The sequence below is a fragment of the Melopsittacus undulatus genome, chromosome Z (assembly GCF_012275295.1).
Source record: "Melopsittacus undulatus isolate bMelUnd1 chromosome Z, bMelUnd1.mat.Z, whole genome shotgun sequence".
Classification (NCBI taxonomy): Eukaryota; Metazoa; Chordata; class Aves; order Psittaciformes; family Psittaculidae; genus Melopsittacus; species Melopsittacus undulatus.
The window spans coordinates 51,591,336-51,603,990 of record NC_047557.1 but is presented as its reverse complement, the minus strand read 5'-3'; the positions used below and the strand labels follow the sequence as shown (position 1 = coordinate 51,603,990).

At 47.0% G+C, this 12,655-nt stretch overlaps 1 protein-coding gene across 1 annotated transcript in view; it reads right to left on the bottom strand.

The window, feature by feature from the left end:
• Positions 1-11,992, bottom strand: part of LOC101878994 (PH and SEC7 domain-containing protein 3) — a 101,818-nt gene extending 89,826 nt beyond the window's left edge. Inside the window, exon 1 of the mRNA XM_034073223.1 lies at positions 11,906-11,992. Within this exon, the coding sequence (XP_033929114.1) occupies positions 11,906-11,926 (21 nt within the window). The 5' untranslated portion in view covers positions 11,927-11,992. The remainder of the gene's footprint in view (positions 1-11,905) is intronic.
• Positions 11,993-12,655: the final 663 nt, after the last annotated feature.

The window sequence follows — 12,655 nt, the reverse complement described above, 5'->3', positions numbered from 1 at the left end:
CCAGGCTAGCAGGTGAGTATATGGAAGGACAGATGGATAGATGGATCCAGTGCCACCCAGGACCAGTGTGTGCCACCAGCACCCTCCCACTGCTCCCTACTCGTAACAAGCAATTTGGCACAGTAAAGGTCTAGTTTCTCAGAGGAGAGAAAGGCTTCAGGACTAAGGCTGAAATTAGTTTTGTGAACAGGTGGGGACAAATCCAATCTCCAAGATAAAGCACACGCCAGCAATAAACTGTAGTGCAGAAACTGTCTGCAGTCAGCATTAAGTTTCCTTCCAGCTGGGAAAGATGGAGCCTGTAATTCTTCTGTCTGAAGTGACAGATGAAACAAATCATTAACTCTATAAGTTCTTCAGTGACCTTTTATATTCATGCCCTATGTCTGAGGCAGCCAATTGCTACAGCATAGCAAGTCACTGCGTGGCTCACATTGGCCAAGGCATTACAGCCTACAAAAATACTCAAAACCAGAGAAGCCAGATAGAACAATCTGCCCCCAGGACAATAATAAAGTTTATGCACTTCCACCAAATACCTTAGGGTAAGCGTCAGCTTCAAACTGAAATTCAAAGTACAGGAGACACATAATTCACAGGAACTCACAGTTAAGGCTATTTAATCAGAGATGGATGGAATCCCAATCTACACATTCTTCCAAGGCTAGCTCTCCAACAACTGCATTTTCTCTCAGGAGCATATTGACAAACAAGTATCTTGCCTCATGCCATGTAACTGTTTTGCTCCAGGTTTTCCTGGACTTCTAGCTCCATTTCTTCTCCCACCTTTCTGCACTGTGCTAGTTCTGCAGGATTTAGTCCATCACACCTCTGTAACAGGTGAGCAGTAGATCTTGTGCAGGGGTCTTGGATATATTTATTTACCACTCACTGGCCCAACTATTCATTACTGGGGCTGCAGTGGGTACTTCGATGAACCTACCTTTTGGTAGGCTAACACTAGTCTACCAAATAGTTTGGGGGAAAAAGTAATGAAACAGCTGAAGGGCTTTCTAGCACAAAGATGGCTATCACAAACATGATAAAACAAGCTTAGAAGAAGCTCCCATATCTCCCCTGCTTTTACAAGGTTGCATTCATTCACAGAAAGGGAGGCAGGAAGGGCTAGAAAAGGAACAGCCGGACCGAGTACACAGAAGGAGGCTCTCAGTTTGCAACAGCATGGACATGAGTAGCTTACAGAGCCAGACAAAGAATCAGCCTATCCAGATGAATGTGAAGGTTTGGGACAGCTGAACAACTAGCTGGTGCCAAATCCCACTCACAGATGGGTGAAATGGTAAATAAAACGGACATAGCAGTCCAGTTCATGAGCAGTCAGGAATTTCTCATCTACACACCCCTCGGTAGCAGCATCTCCATCCCTCAGCCCTGCTCTTCAAGACTTCACAGACATATGCTACACAGAGCTTCCCTGCCAGCAGACACATTTTCCAGAGGTCTGTGTTTGTCTGTACCTTACTGTGAAGCAATGAAGAAGAGTCTGATTCACAGCACCCTATGCATCATTCAGTAACAGGCAGAAATTATTGGTTAGATTAATGGTTTTCCAGCATACAGAGCAGTGTTTACCAGAATTACATGACCAAGTGAAGACTTCATCTGAAAGGGTAACTTGATTTTCAGAAGCACTGAGTGCCACTGCTGAGATTTGCAGATACTGGCTTGTGCATGGGAACAGCTGAACCCAACATCTATTTAGGTTTATTTAAAGGTAAAACAGTTCAAAGCCTCCAGATCCAGGCTTAAAGGATACGTTTATGATATTTCATCCAAACAACAGATATTAAAAAGAGAAAGGAAGAAGCGAAAGAGAACAAAGATGCTACAAGGTCAGAACTGGCTTTTATGACTATTGCTTTCCTATTGTTCCTCCTTAGAGACAGAAAAAAATGGTGGGAAAATAAATCAGACAGAAGATTGATTGAGGTAGAACAGAAAATCTTCTTTTAGTTAGGGCTTGGAGCAATCTGGTCTAGCGGAAGGTGTCCCTGTCCATGGCAGGGGGTTGGAACTAGATGAGCTTTATGGTCCTTTCTAACCCAAACTGTTCTGTGGTTCAATGAATCTGCCACTCACCTAAACCTTGCAGAAGTCAGCATGTCCCGAATCCAGGAGCCCAGAGGAGGGCTGGACAAATGGTCACAGCACTTTCCAAGCTGCATTAGCAAGGATTAAATAGAAGCAAGATTGGAAGGGATACAGAACTCCCGCTTAAGCCTTCTCCCTCAGCTCAAAGGCAAAGAAATCTGAATCCAGGTCAGCTCATTTCATAATCGGTTCCCTCAGAGGGCTTTAACCACCACCTCTGATGCATCTGGTGTTTGCCACGGCCGGACAGGGTGACGCTTGCTCAGAGCTGAATACCCTTAAATCAGCCCAGCTCTACATGTATTTCTTATGAGCCACGTACATACTTCTTTTTAGTCCAATTACGCTCCAGGCAGAGCAGCAGTGAGTTCCTGCCCTTTCATTCATCCCTCTCACAGTGCTTTCTGCCTGTTAGAACATGTCTGATCAAGCCTATTTCTCTGGGTCACAGTTCTTGGTCAGGAGTGCTGGAGAGGCTGCATTTACCCCTCAGATTAATTTTGTGTAACATTCATGAGGTTAGGCTGGATGTGGCAGATCTCACCCCTAAGGTCTCCTGCCAACACATTGGTCTAGTTTCTGTTGACCTCACACAAGGCACTGGCATGGGTCAGCAGAGGTCCCCCATCTTGCTGGCCTTCTGTTCCTTGCTGAGGGAGCAGAGACTGTTTAGGATGTGCCCATAGTGCTCGTGCTGGTTTCAGGCTTGCACAGGAAGTGAAAATACTCAGTACGTGTCTGGACACTGAACTGAACAGCAGTAGGATACTAAGACCTCAGGGATCATGCTCCTCCAGATGGAGCTGCCAGGGACAGGTAAGTCAGCCTGGCATGAAGCATGCACACTGCCTCTCCTCTGCTGTCTGAACACGCAGACTGGAGCAGAGGGTCCATAGCTGCAAGGAGAAACCATTGCCACAATTACCTCAGAGAGGGGGCTTTAGGCAGGCCCCCAGTGAGAACTGGCAGCTGCCCCTCCCGAAGCACAGTATCTCTCTGGGGGTGAATATGATTTCAACTCTGGTTCTGAGCTCGCCTCAAACTGCCCCCAAAGACCCCAGTGTCTTTTAGACAGGCATGGTGAGTCATACAAACCTGAAGAAAATGCTTCTTCTTTCTCCATGGAAGTAAAGTACCAAAGCATCCTCTTTTGAACTTAACTGAGGTTCTGGTTGGGGCCTTTTTGGGGACTGTTTTCTTCTTCGGGCTTTTTTTAAAACATCCACATTCCAGAAAGCATTCACTAAGGAGTATCAAAGTCTCGTTCTCTGGCCACCACTTGCGGCTGAGCCAACAGGAGAAGTGGGATCCATCTCTGGGGGTCTCAGTGGAAGGAGACAGCATTGTCCACGGCTGCTGGGTAAAGGAACGGGTTGGTCTGAGCACAAAGAGCCAGAGTGAACCCGTGCCTCCTAAAGCATTCACACTCCAGGTCATGTGTTTTCTCTGAAAATGTCTAATAAGGAGGAAGTGCTCAAAGGAGCAGATGATTAGCTGGCAAATGTCAGTCTGGAGTTTCTCAGACCCCCTGAGAGGACAGATGCTGTTAGACTGACTCCTCACAGGAGACCTTGGGAAAAAGCAGAACAGATCGATGGGTGCCCAAGCTTAAGTCTACAGGGAGCAAGAGTCAGTCAAAATGCTGGACAGCATGAGACCAGTCATGCAAAAGGAAAACATGAGCAGGAAGGGGTCTAAGGACCTTTCACAGAGGGCTGTGAGCTGAAACACAAAGGTCAGAGCATCCTCAGGGCAACCCCTGCAATCTTCTTTTATAAAACCCAGTTGCTCTATCTGCAGAAAGCAGTGTTAGTCCAATTCTTCTAATCTTACTGGACAACCTGCAGAGAACTGGCTAGTTGAGGTGAGGCTCTCTGCAGCTAATGAGGCAGCCTCAGGGGAGCCCATTTTGCACACTTCTGCATGCGCACAACTCCATTTGCCAGAGCTCACCACCCTTCTTGGCCATACGGCCAATGGGTGCCAGCTCCCTGTAAGCAGCCCCTGCACTGATGGCACAGTGCTTTCTTACAGCTTCACAGGGGCTAGTGGGGAGATGCCACAGCAGCACTACTGCAAGGAAGAAGAAAACAGTTTCTGCAGGATGCCTATTGCATCTTATGGAGGACTCCACAGCCACACCTGGACCATTTCTAATCCTAGGCTGTGCTTGTTCCATTCTCATTGCTTCATCAACAACTCTAGCAGCAAAATAGCCAAATGCCTCTCTGCAGCCACACTGATAAAGTGAGATTATGCTCTTGGGAGGTGCTTAAATATCTATTTTCATCTTTTGCATCACGGGAGTTTCTGTAGAGACTGACACAAATACAGTAACTGGTAATGGAACTAGCCTGACCATGAGTCAAGCTGCAGTGCCTGTCAAGTCTTCACAGAATCACACATTGTGAGCTCTGCCTCTGTTGACATGGAGGGGCAGCAGTCTGGCACAACCAGTGGTCAGCCCTTATTTTTAAGTGCTGTAACCCTTCCTCCATAGGCGTGAGTTTAGCGAGACTCGCTGCTTTTGACAGGTAGTACTAATTATTCTGAAAAGACTATTTCTGTTGAGCTTTTCTTAAGTAACTTTCCTAAGTAACAGGATGAAATGCAGAAATCTGGAGTTAAAATAAACTTGCTATCTGGTGAAAGCTAGCACCCCAACAGCACAGAGAGAGAGCAGAGAGAGTTCTGGTGCTCTGAAAAAAAAAAAAAAACACTAACGAGGTTTGTAGTTTTACTTCCATTTTGTATGGTGTATGAGTTCACATTCCCCATACACACACTCCCTCATGTTAATACATGTGTTTGCAATCCTGAGTTAAAGCTTTAGCAAAACAGATTAAGACGCGGAAGAACAAGAGTTTTGCATGGATAAATCTCAGCTGGAGCTACCAGAAGTTAATGCTAACAAAGGTTTTGGAAAAGAGGAAATCTCAGCTTGGGTGTTAAACTAATTCCTAACTATCGAGAGTTGCAGGGAGACTCATAGACAGACAGAGGTGGGGGATGAAAGAAAGAGCTTGTATGAGGGCACTGCCTACAGCCATTATCCAGCAGACGTCTGGATTATATAAAGGGACAACCAAGTTAGCTAGGACTTTTCAGCTGAAGGAAAGAGGCATCTGAGAGACACGTGGCAGAGGTACCTGTAGTTTGAAAAAAAGCAAAGAGCAATCAGCGATTTACCATCTCTTTCAATACAACGACCAGAGGACATCAAAAGAAGGTATTAGGAGTCAGCATCACGCCAAACAGGAGATGGTTCCTTGCACAGTTTGTAGTCAAAACCACAGACCTCCCTGCAAAGCACTGTCATGGAAACCAAAACCCTACAGGAGATGAAAAGGAGGGTGATAAAAGCTTGAGGGATACAAATTCTCAGTACACGTGGAAATCACACCCTTCTTGTGAATCTGCAGGCTGAACTCTTCCCAGGCATTTGCTGATACCCACAACCATATCCAGGTTCCTGAGCTAAACTGACCACTGGGTCCAAACTGGTGCAGCCAGCCACTCTTACCTGCTCACCGGACTTTGTCATGGCCCTGGACATGGACCAGGCAGACCTCAGGCTTAGTACTGTGCAGCCACCTTCACTCCTCAGTCCTTAGTGCAGTGCGCCCCACACAGTCACCCCAGGGATTCACCAAAAGGCACTGTGGCACTGCAGGCTGCCTATGCCACTCCCAGCACCACGGGATGTGTATACCAGGAGCAGCCTGCCAGGAAGTGGTGAGGCTGCAGAGAGCAAGGCTGAAAGGGCACAGATATCATCGGCGCTGTTCTCTCTGCTCAAAGGCAGACTTCACAGAAGTTCAGTGTCTGATAAGAGACTCAATTTAGAAATGAAGCTAAAGAGTTGCTGCTTAGAAATAGGCATGGGAACAGTGGAAAAAAAAAGGATGCCTTACTAGCAGTATCAAGCAGTTGCAGGTAAAACTTGGTTTCAGAATGGTCATCTTTTTTTTATACCTGCACTTGACTTTTTCTCCCCTTAAAGAAATGTTTGCTTTGCTGTTTGGTTGAAGTTTTTAAGAAGAAGCCAGCTGTTACACTGAATTAAATGCTTTTTATTATGCAAAGGCTGACACTGCCTGAGCTGTAACTGCGTGAATGTGAACAGCATATTAATTCAAAATCTGTATGATTACACTTTGCCATTAAAGGTCACTCAGCATTTTGATTCGCCAAGTCGGTGATTTTTGATGTGTGCTGTACAGATGTCTATGCTTTATATCTAAGGTATGTGCAAGAATCAAAGCAAGCCCCCTGAGAAACAGGCTTCAGCTCACTGCCTGAACCGTCATGTTCTTCTATATAAAACACAAAGACAGCAAAAAAGACACAAAACTTCTAATAAAGCCATAGTGCAAGTATTTTTCTTGACTTATGTCGAACAGAATTTGGATGGGGGCCTGACGTAAGAAAAACTGCATAAAGACAGCATCTTTTTTTCAGATAATTCAGTGGCACACGTACTAGACATCTTGCACTTACTTTTTTTGTTCAGTCTGTTTCAAGTATATTTATCAAACTGACAGACTGCTTCTTTTCAGCAGGTAGTGCACTTCCATCATGTTTAGATGTCTCACATGGTAGAAAAACGTTCACTCAGGCTACAAGTCTGCTTTCAACTCCATGGAAGCTAAAATTTGGATGTGCCAAAGTGCGCCTCATTGGCCTACCAGAAGCTATCTCTGTGTCTTTAAACAGCTACATTCTTTCCAAAACTCAAGCCAACATCTGCTTAGCCTTGGAACTTGCAGGGCGCATCCTTTCCCACATGCTCTACATTCTCTAGGTGCAGATAAATAAGTGCTGTTTTTACGGATGCAAATAAGGACGGGATATTGGAAGAGCTTTCCTTTTTCAAATCAGTATTATGAACTATACTCTGTACCTCAATTTCAATGAACAGTAAAATCTAAAAACAAACAAAAAAAAAAAACCTGCACACCAAACCATTATAGCTACAAGCAACTGGAAGAATTTACATTTGCAAAGGTGTAAAAACCTGCATTTCCTCTGTGGTAAGGACAAATTGTAGAGCTACAAAATAGCAACAGAGCATGCAAAAAAGGGTACATATATCTCCCTCTAACTTAAGCCACAGTTCACTGACCCTGCATGATTATTTCATATCACACATTTAAATTAATTTTACAGCTTTCACCTAAATTGTTCCGAGTCTTAACTAGAATTAAGGGAAGTTTTTCAGATCAGAAACTTGACTGAAGTCCAATCTGAGCCACCCTCCCACTGGCACAGTGGAGGCAGAAGCCATAAGTCACACCACCCCATTTCACCTAAGCCTCTTGCTGTGCAAGCTCTGGGGACTGAAAAGATATTGATGCAAGGGCAGTGTGCTTGCTTGCTGTGAAAGAGTGAGTTAAGGAGCACCAGCACCAGCACGCTCCGGCAGCTGTGGTCTCGCAAACACGAGGGCAAACAACAGGCAGTTTCAGACAGCAGGCAGTTTCAGCTGCGGCAGGAAGGCAGAACACACCAAAGGTGACACAACATCCCCCACATGCAGCACAACTAGGCCAAGCACCACTAGTGTCCTCCCCCTGGTGAAGAAGTTAATACTACCCTTTTCCTCATTAGGCCACAGACAGCCCACAGACAAAAATGCTGATGAAAACCAGAACTCGCTGGTACTAGAATTTGTTTTCTTTTGAGAGCAACGTTTTCCTGGTGAGGGTTCTGTTAATGCTGAAATGCAGCCATTCCCCAGGCTTAAGTGCATCTTGCCATTGCACTTGGCATTTGCTCAAGCTGGAAGACGTGGTTATTACCCCAGTGACACTTCCTGCTTGAAAACTGTTGTAAAAAAATAATGAGTACACTTTGGTGAAAGCCACCTCTTTCACTATGCCATTTCATGCTGAGAAGAAAAAGTAAGCCCCGTTCATGGCTTTTGCAAAAAGGGAGGCTTGCACTGTGTAATCTGTGCCATTTGCGTTGTTTTCTTACTGCTTTCAAACTACTGCCCCACAGAATCAAGACAATGCCCTCTTGTTCAGGCCTTTCACCAGGTGTCAAAAATAATGCTTATGGCTGCAACACAAAAGGCTCATCAAGCGTGACAGCGAGCAGTGTGCTTCTGCCTTAGCAACCCATCCTCCAAAACCAGCTCCAGCTTCCTCTCCCATGGCTTAGCCCAGCAGTCATGGCACTGAAAATCATCTTGTACAGTTAACAGAGCAAGCTATGGCAAATACCATGCACATCCCCAGTGATAGCCAGTGGCTGAGGAACTCATTGGAGATGGAAATGTAGAGCCCCAGCTCTGAGAGACAGCCTGATCCGGATCCAGTGCTCTGGCAGGTTTGTTTGCTCACAACATCCAGGAAGTACAGTCAATTCAGAAGCAATTCAAGCTTCAAGGGCTAGATAATACTGGAGCTCCTCAGACTCCTGAATCAACCCTGTAGCAACCTAGCCCACACCCAGAGGGCTAGCCCTCACCCCACCCTGCTTTTAAGCCCCATCCACAACCCGCTCAGCTCATCTCTATAATTCAGAGAATAAATGCTCAGATGCATTAGTATCCCAGGAGCCTGTGTCTCTGACAGAATCTGGCACAACAGCAAGAGACATCTCAGAGCAAGGAGGGGCCCCGCTCAGGAAAAGCACCTGTAAACACACTGAAGAAGCATACTTCAAACTGTGCCATGATAGCAACAGGACACTTATGGCCAGACTGAAAGTGGCAGGCAGATACTTACAGCTGCTCTCAAATAGCTTTTCCATCCCACATAAGCATACAGTTTCTACTCTCCTCCCCAACCTCATCTCAGTGCGAACAAGAAAAAGGACTAGAAACAGCCGGTTACCATGGGTGCCAGAGAACATGAATCGCTTCAGAAAAGGATTCAGATGCTTAAGACACAAATTGCTCAAGACCTAAATTTGTCAATCTGCAGCCCCACTTCTCTGCATGGTGACAACCCAGAGGAGGTCTCTACCACACCCCCTCTCAGCCAAATTTCCAAAGGAAAGACCTCATTACAGTGTCACAGCCCACTGGGATGTGACAAACCTCCCAGGCCATGGAGTGTGTCCCGGTGGAAGAGCCAGACCATGAAATCCTTGCTCCAACAGAAGCCAGCTTTCCATCACGAACTGGCTGCAAGGAAACACCCCTTCAAGGAGAACACATGGTGCATGTTGCTGGGCCTAGGGATGCTGCTCCCACTTCTCCTTGCCAAGCCCACAAGCCTCACATCAACCAATTCTACCAGCTGCTGCATGCGGGGATCCCCAGTTGTGGAGTCTCCTACTTTGGAGATATTCAAGGCCCACCTGGACAAGTTCCTGTGTGATGTACTCTAGGTTACCCTGCTCTTGCAGGGGGGTTGGACTAGATGATCTTTCGAGGTCCCTTCTAACCCTTGGGATTCTGTGATTCTGTGCCTGCGTCAAAGAGCTGGCATGGAGCAGGATACTCCCACTGGTAGTTCACTGCCCTGACCTTTGAGTTTTGGCACAAGTTCACAGGTTTGCTGAATCTCAGACGGAACACAGCAGCTTGGCAGATGGCTCTAAAGCACCCTGGGGACCCACCTCATCTTTCTTACCCTTCAGATGTTACCCCTCCTTCCCTTCCTTGGGCTCCCATCCCTAAGCCCCTACACTGTGCTACCTCTAAATCATCTTTAAATCAGCATCGAGCAGTATCCCACGCTCTTGTTATCTCTCAGGAACCTTGAAACTAAACAGAGGAACTCCAAAAATGAACACATGCAACACCTCAGAAAAAATCACCCTGGATCCGTCTGCCAGCCCGTCTCTCCATGAAGCAGAGATTGTTTTCAAGCAATCAGCTTGAAATCAGCCATGACCAAAGCGTCCTTCTTCTGCACCGATGGCCATGTGTGGTGAATGACTTGTGTCACCTTGTCACCAGCCTCAACACTGGAGCTCCCAGCACTTGGCTCAGAGAATGCCCATGGAGACAACTGCCTGTCTGCAGAGATGCTCTGTGGCACTGGTCCACAGTACTCCCGCAGACAGGCTTCCTCTTCATCCCACAGGAATCAAACCCCAATCATCTCTTAGATCATAGCTGCAAAAACAAATGCCAAACTTGCCTGGTAACATGGGCAAGAATAGAAAGGACCATTCTGGGGAGGAAGTAGGAAGGGGGAATACTCTGAACGACATCCAGGTCCTTCAGCTATGCAGCTTGACAACAGTGAAGGAATTCTTGTTGAGAAGAAAACCAACAAACACTAATGTGTGTAATCCTCACTGCTCTTTTCCTTCTCAATTTGACAGTATAGAAATGGCAGTAGTTAATCAGGTAATCTGCTCAAGAACCAATAGCAGAAGAGGATCCCTTTCACACAGGTAAGTTGTGCAAGAATCTGGTTATTTATCAAGAAGTCTGAATTTTTTGTTGTAGCAAGTTTTGAAGAGATCACTGTGTAAGTCTCTTCGAATTGTTTTTAACATTATCCCTACAGCAAAGGATTTTCTTATACTCATTTCTGCAATGAACCAAGGGTGTAATTTAAGGGTAGCATTTGTACAGGGACTTCTATATGGTTTAACATCACTTTCTCTCCCACCAAAGGCATACCCCAGATCAACATCTCTGTAGCCAAGCTCAGACTGTGTAAATCAATGGAGGTAGGTCAGATTCATGGCTAGCATTAAACTGGTAACAGCTGCTGAAACACATCAACTAAGGATATGACTGATGAAAATGCTTTTGGAGTAGGAAAAGGTTTCCTTCTACTAGCTGAACCAGAAAGGCTTGGATGATTCTCAGAAGCCTATTATAACTGCTTCGAATAGTGGGTGTGTAACCACCAGTTTCATTAGAAATAGCACATTTGACTTTCTCTCTCTGTTTTAATGGCCCTATGCACAGACAGAATTAAAGCGTGACTGAAGCTGCGAAAGCAGTATTAATTGCAGTTGCCTATTACACACCCAGATCGCCTCAGTAACACACGGATGTGCTCTGCCTAACAATGTATTAACAGGCACCCTATGGGAGCCAGGTAATTGTTGTTTATGGCACAGAAATACCGTGTCTGTACGGGAAGTCAGCATCTTTGATGAGTTTGAGTAAAGTTCAAGCTCATTACAACTCTCTGTTTATGTCCCCATTGTGAAGTGTAGCTCCCATCCCTGGTAGCCAGGATAACACCACAGTTGCACAGTAGTTAAATGTTCTAAAACTTTACACCTTTGGTGAATTCATCTCAGCATCGCTCCTCCACAGAAAACTCAATGCTCCTACACTGACTTTTTCACATCATCTCATGTAACTCAAGATTTTGGTATGATTAAGAGTCTTGTCAGTGCAGCAACAACGTCAGTTTGTTACACAGACAAGTTACACGGAGACAGAAGAAAACCAACTCTGCAGGATGCAAGTCGGGAGTCCCAGGCCCGGCGTGGGGGGTCCCAGTGCATACTCGCTGCTGCAGTTAGTGTCTCTAGGGACATAGCAGTAACGAGCACAGACAGAAGCGGGCTCTGAGCTTTCCTACTTAAGTGTGAAAAGAAGGAGAGAAAGAAAAAAAAATAAAAAGGGAGAGAAAAAAAGAAGAAAGGGATAAAAAGATCAAGGGGACAGAAAAGGGAACAGAAGAAAAATTGAAAAGAAATAGGAAAACAAAAAGGAAATGGAAATACGGGTGGAAAAAAAAAGGTAAAACAAAGGCGGGAAAGAAAAAACCTAAGAAAAAAAGAAAAGTGAAAAGTAAATGGAAGGGGAAAGTGCCCCGTCTGCGCGCTCCCGCCGCCCGCACGGGCACCCGCCGTCCCTTACCGCACCGCCGGCTCCTTCCATCTTCCATCGCCGGCCGCAGCGGGTCGCAGCCGCCCGAGCGCGGGGCCGGGCCGAGCCGAGGCGCTCTGTGCCGTGCCGGGCCGCAGCGGGCCGGGCCGGGCCGCGCCGTGGCGCCCTGCCGGCCCGTGGCGGCGGCGGCGGGGCCGGGCAGCGCGGCGGCGGCAGGCGGGCCCAGCGCGGGGGGGCGCGGCGGCAGCGGGACCGGCGGCAGGAGCCGGAGCGGCGGGGCCGAAGGGGCGGGGCTCGGCTCAGGGGCGGGAACGGGGGAGCGCGGCGGGGGGGGGGGGGGGGTTGTGCGCGGTGGAGGGAAGAGAGCGGAGGGCACCACGTGCTCCTCGAAAAGGGTTAAAAAAAGAGGAATTACGGCAGGATTGGTAAAGCCAACGAGTGAAAAACACAGCCCGGGCAGAGACGGCGCTCCGGACGGACGCGGCCAAAGCCGTGGGCACGGACGTGTCGTGCCGTGCTCCGCTCTGCTCCGCTCTGCTCCTAAATCCCTTCAGTGCGGCTCGCAGCTGCTGCTGTTGCAAAAAACAACCCCACAACAGAACAACAAAACAAAGCAATCCAAAAGACTTTTCCAGCTCTGGGGCTTTCCTTCGCAGCCTGGCTTCAAAAAGCAAAGAGCACAGATGTCGCCAGAGTAACCCCATCCGAACGTTCAAACCTGATCTTTCATTTTTGATTGCGTTGGGGTTTTTTCTCCACAGTTCACTGCAAGTTCTCCTG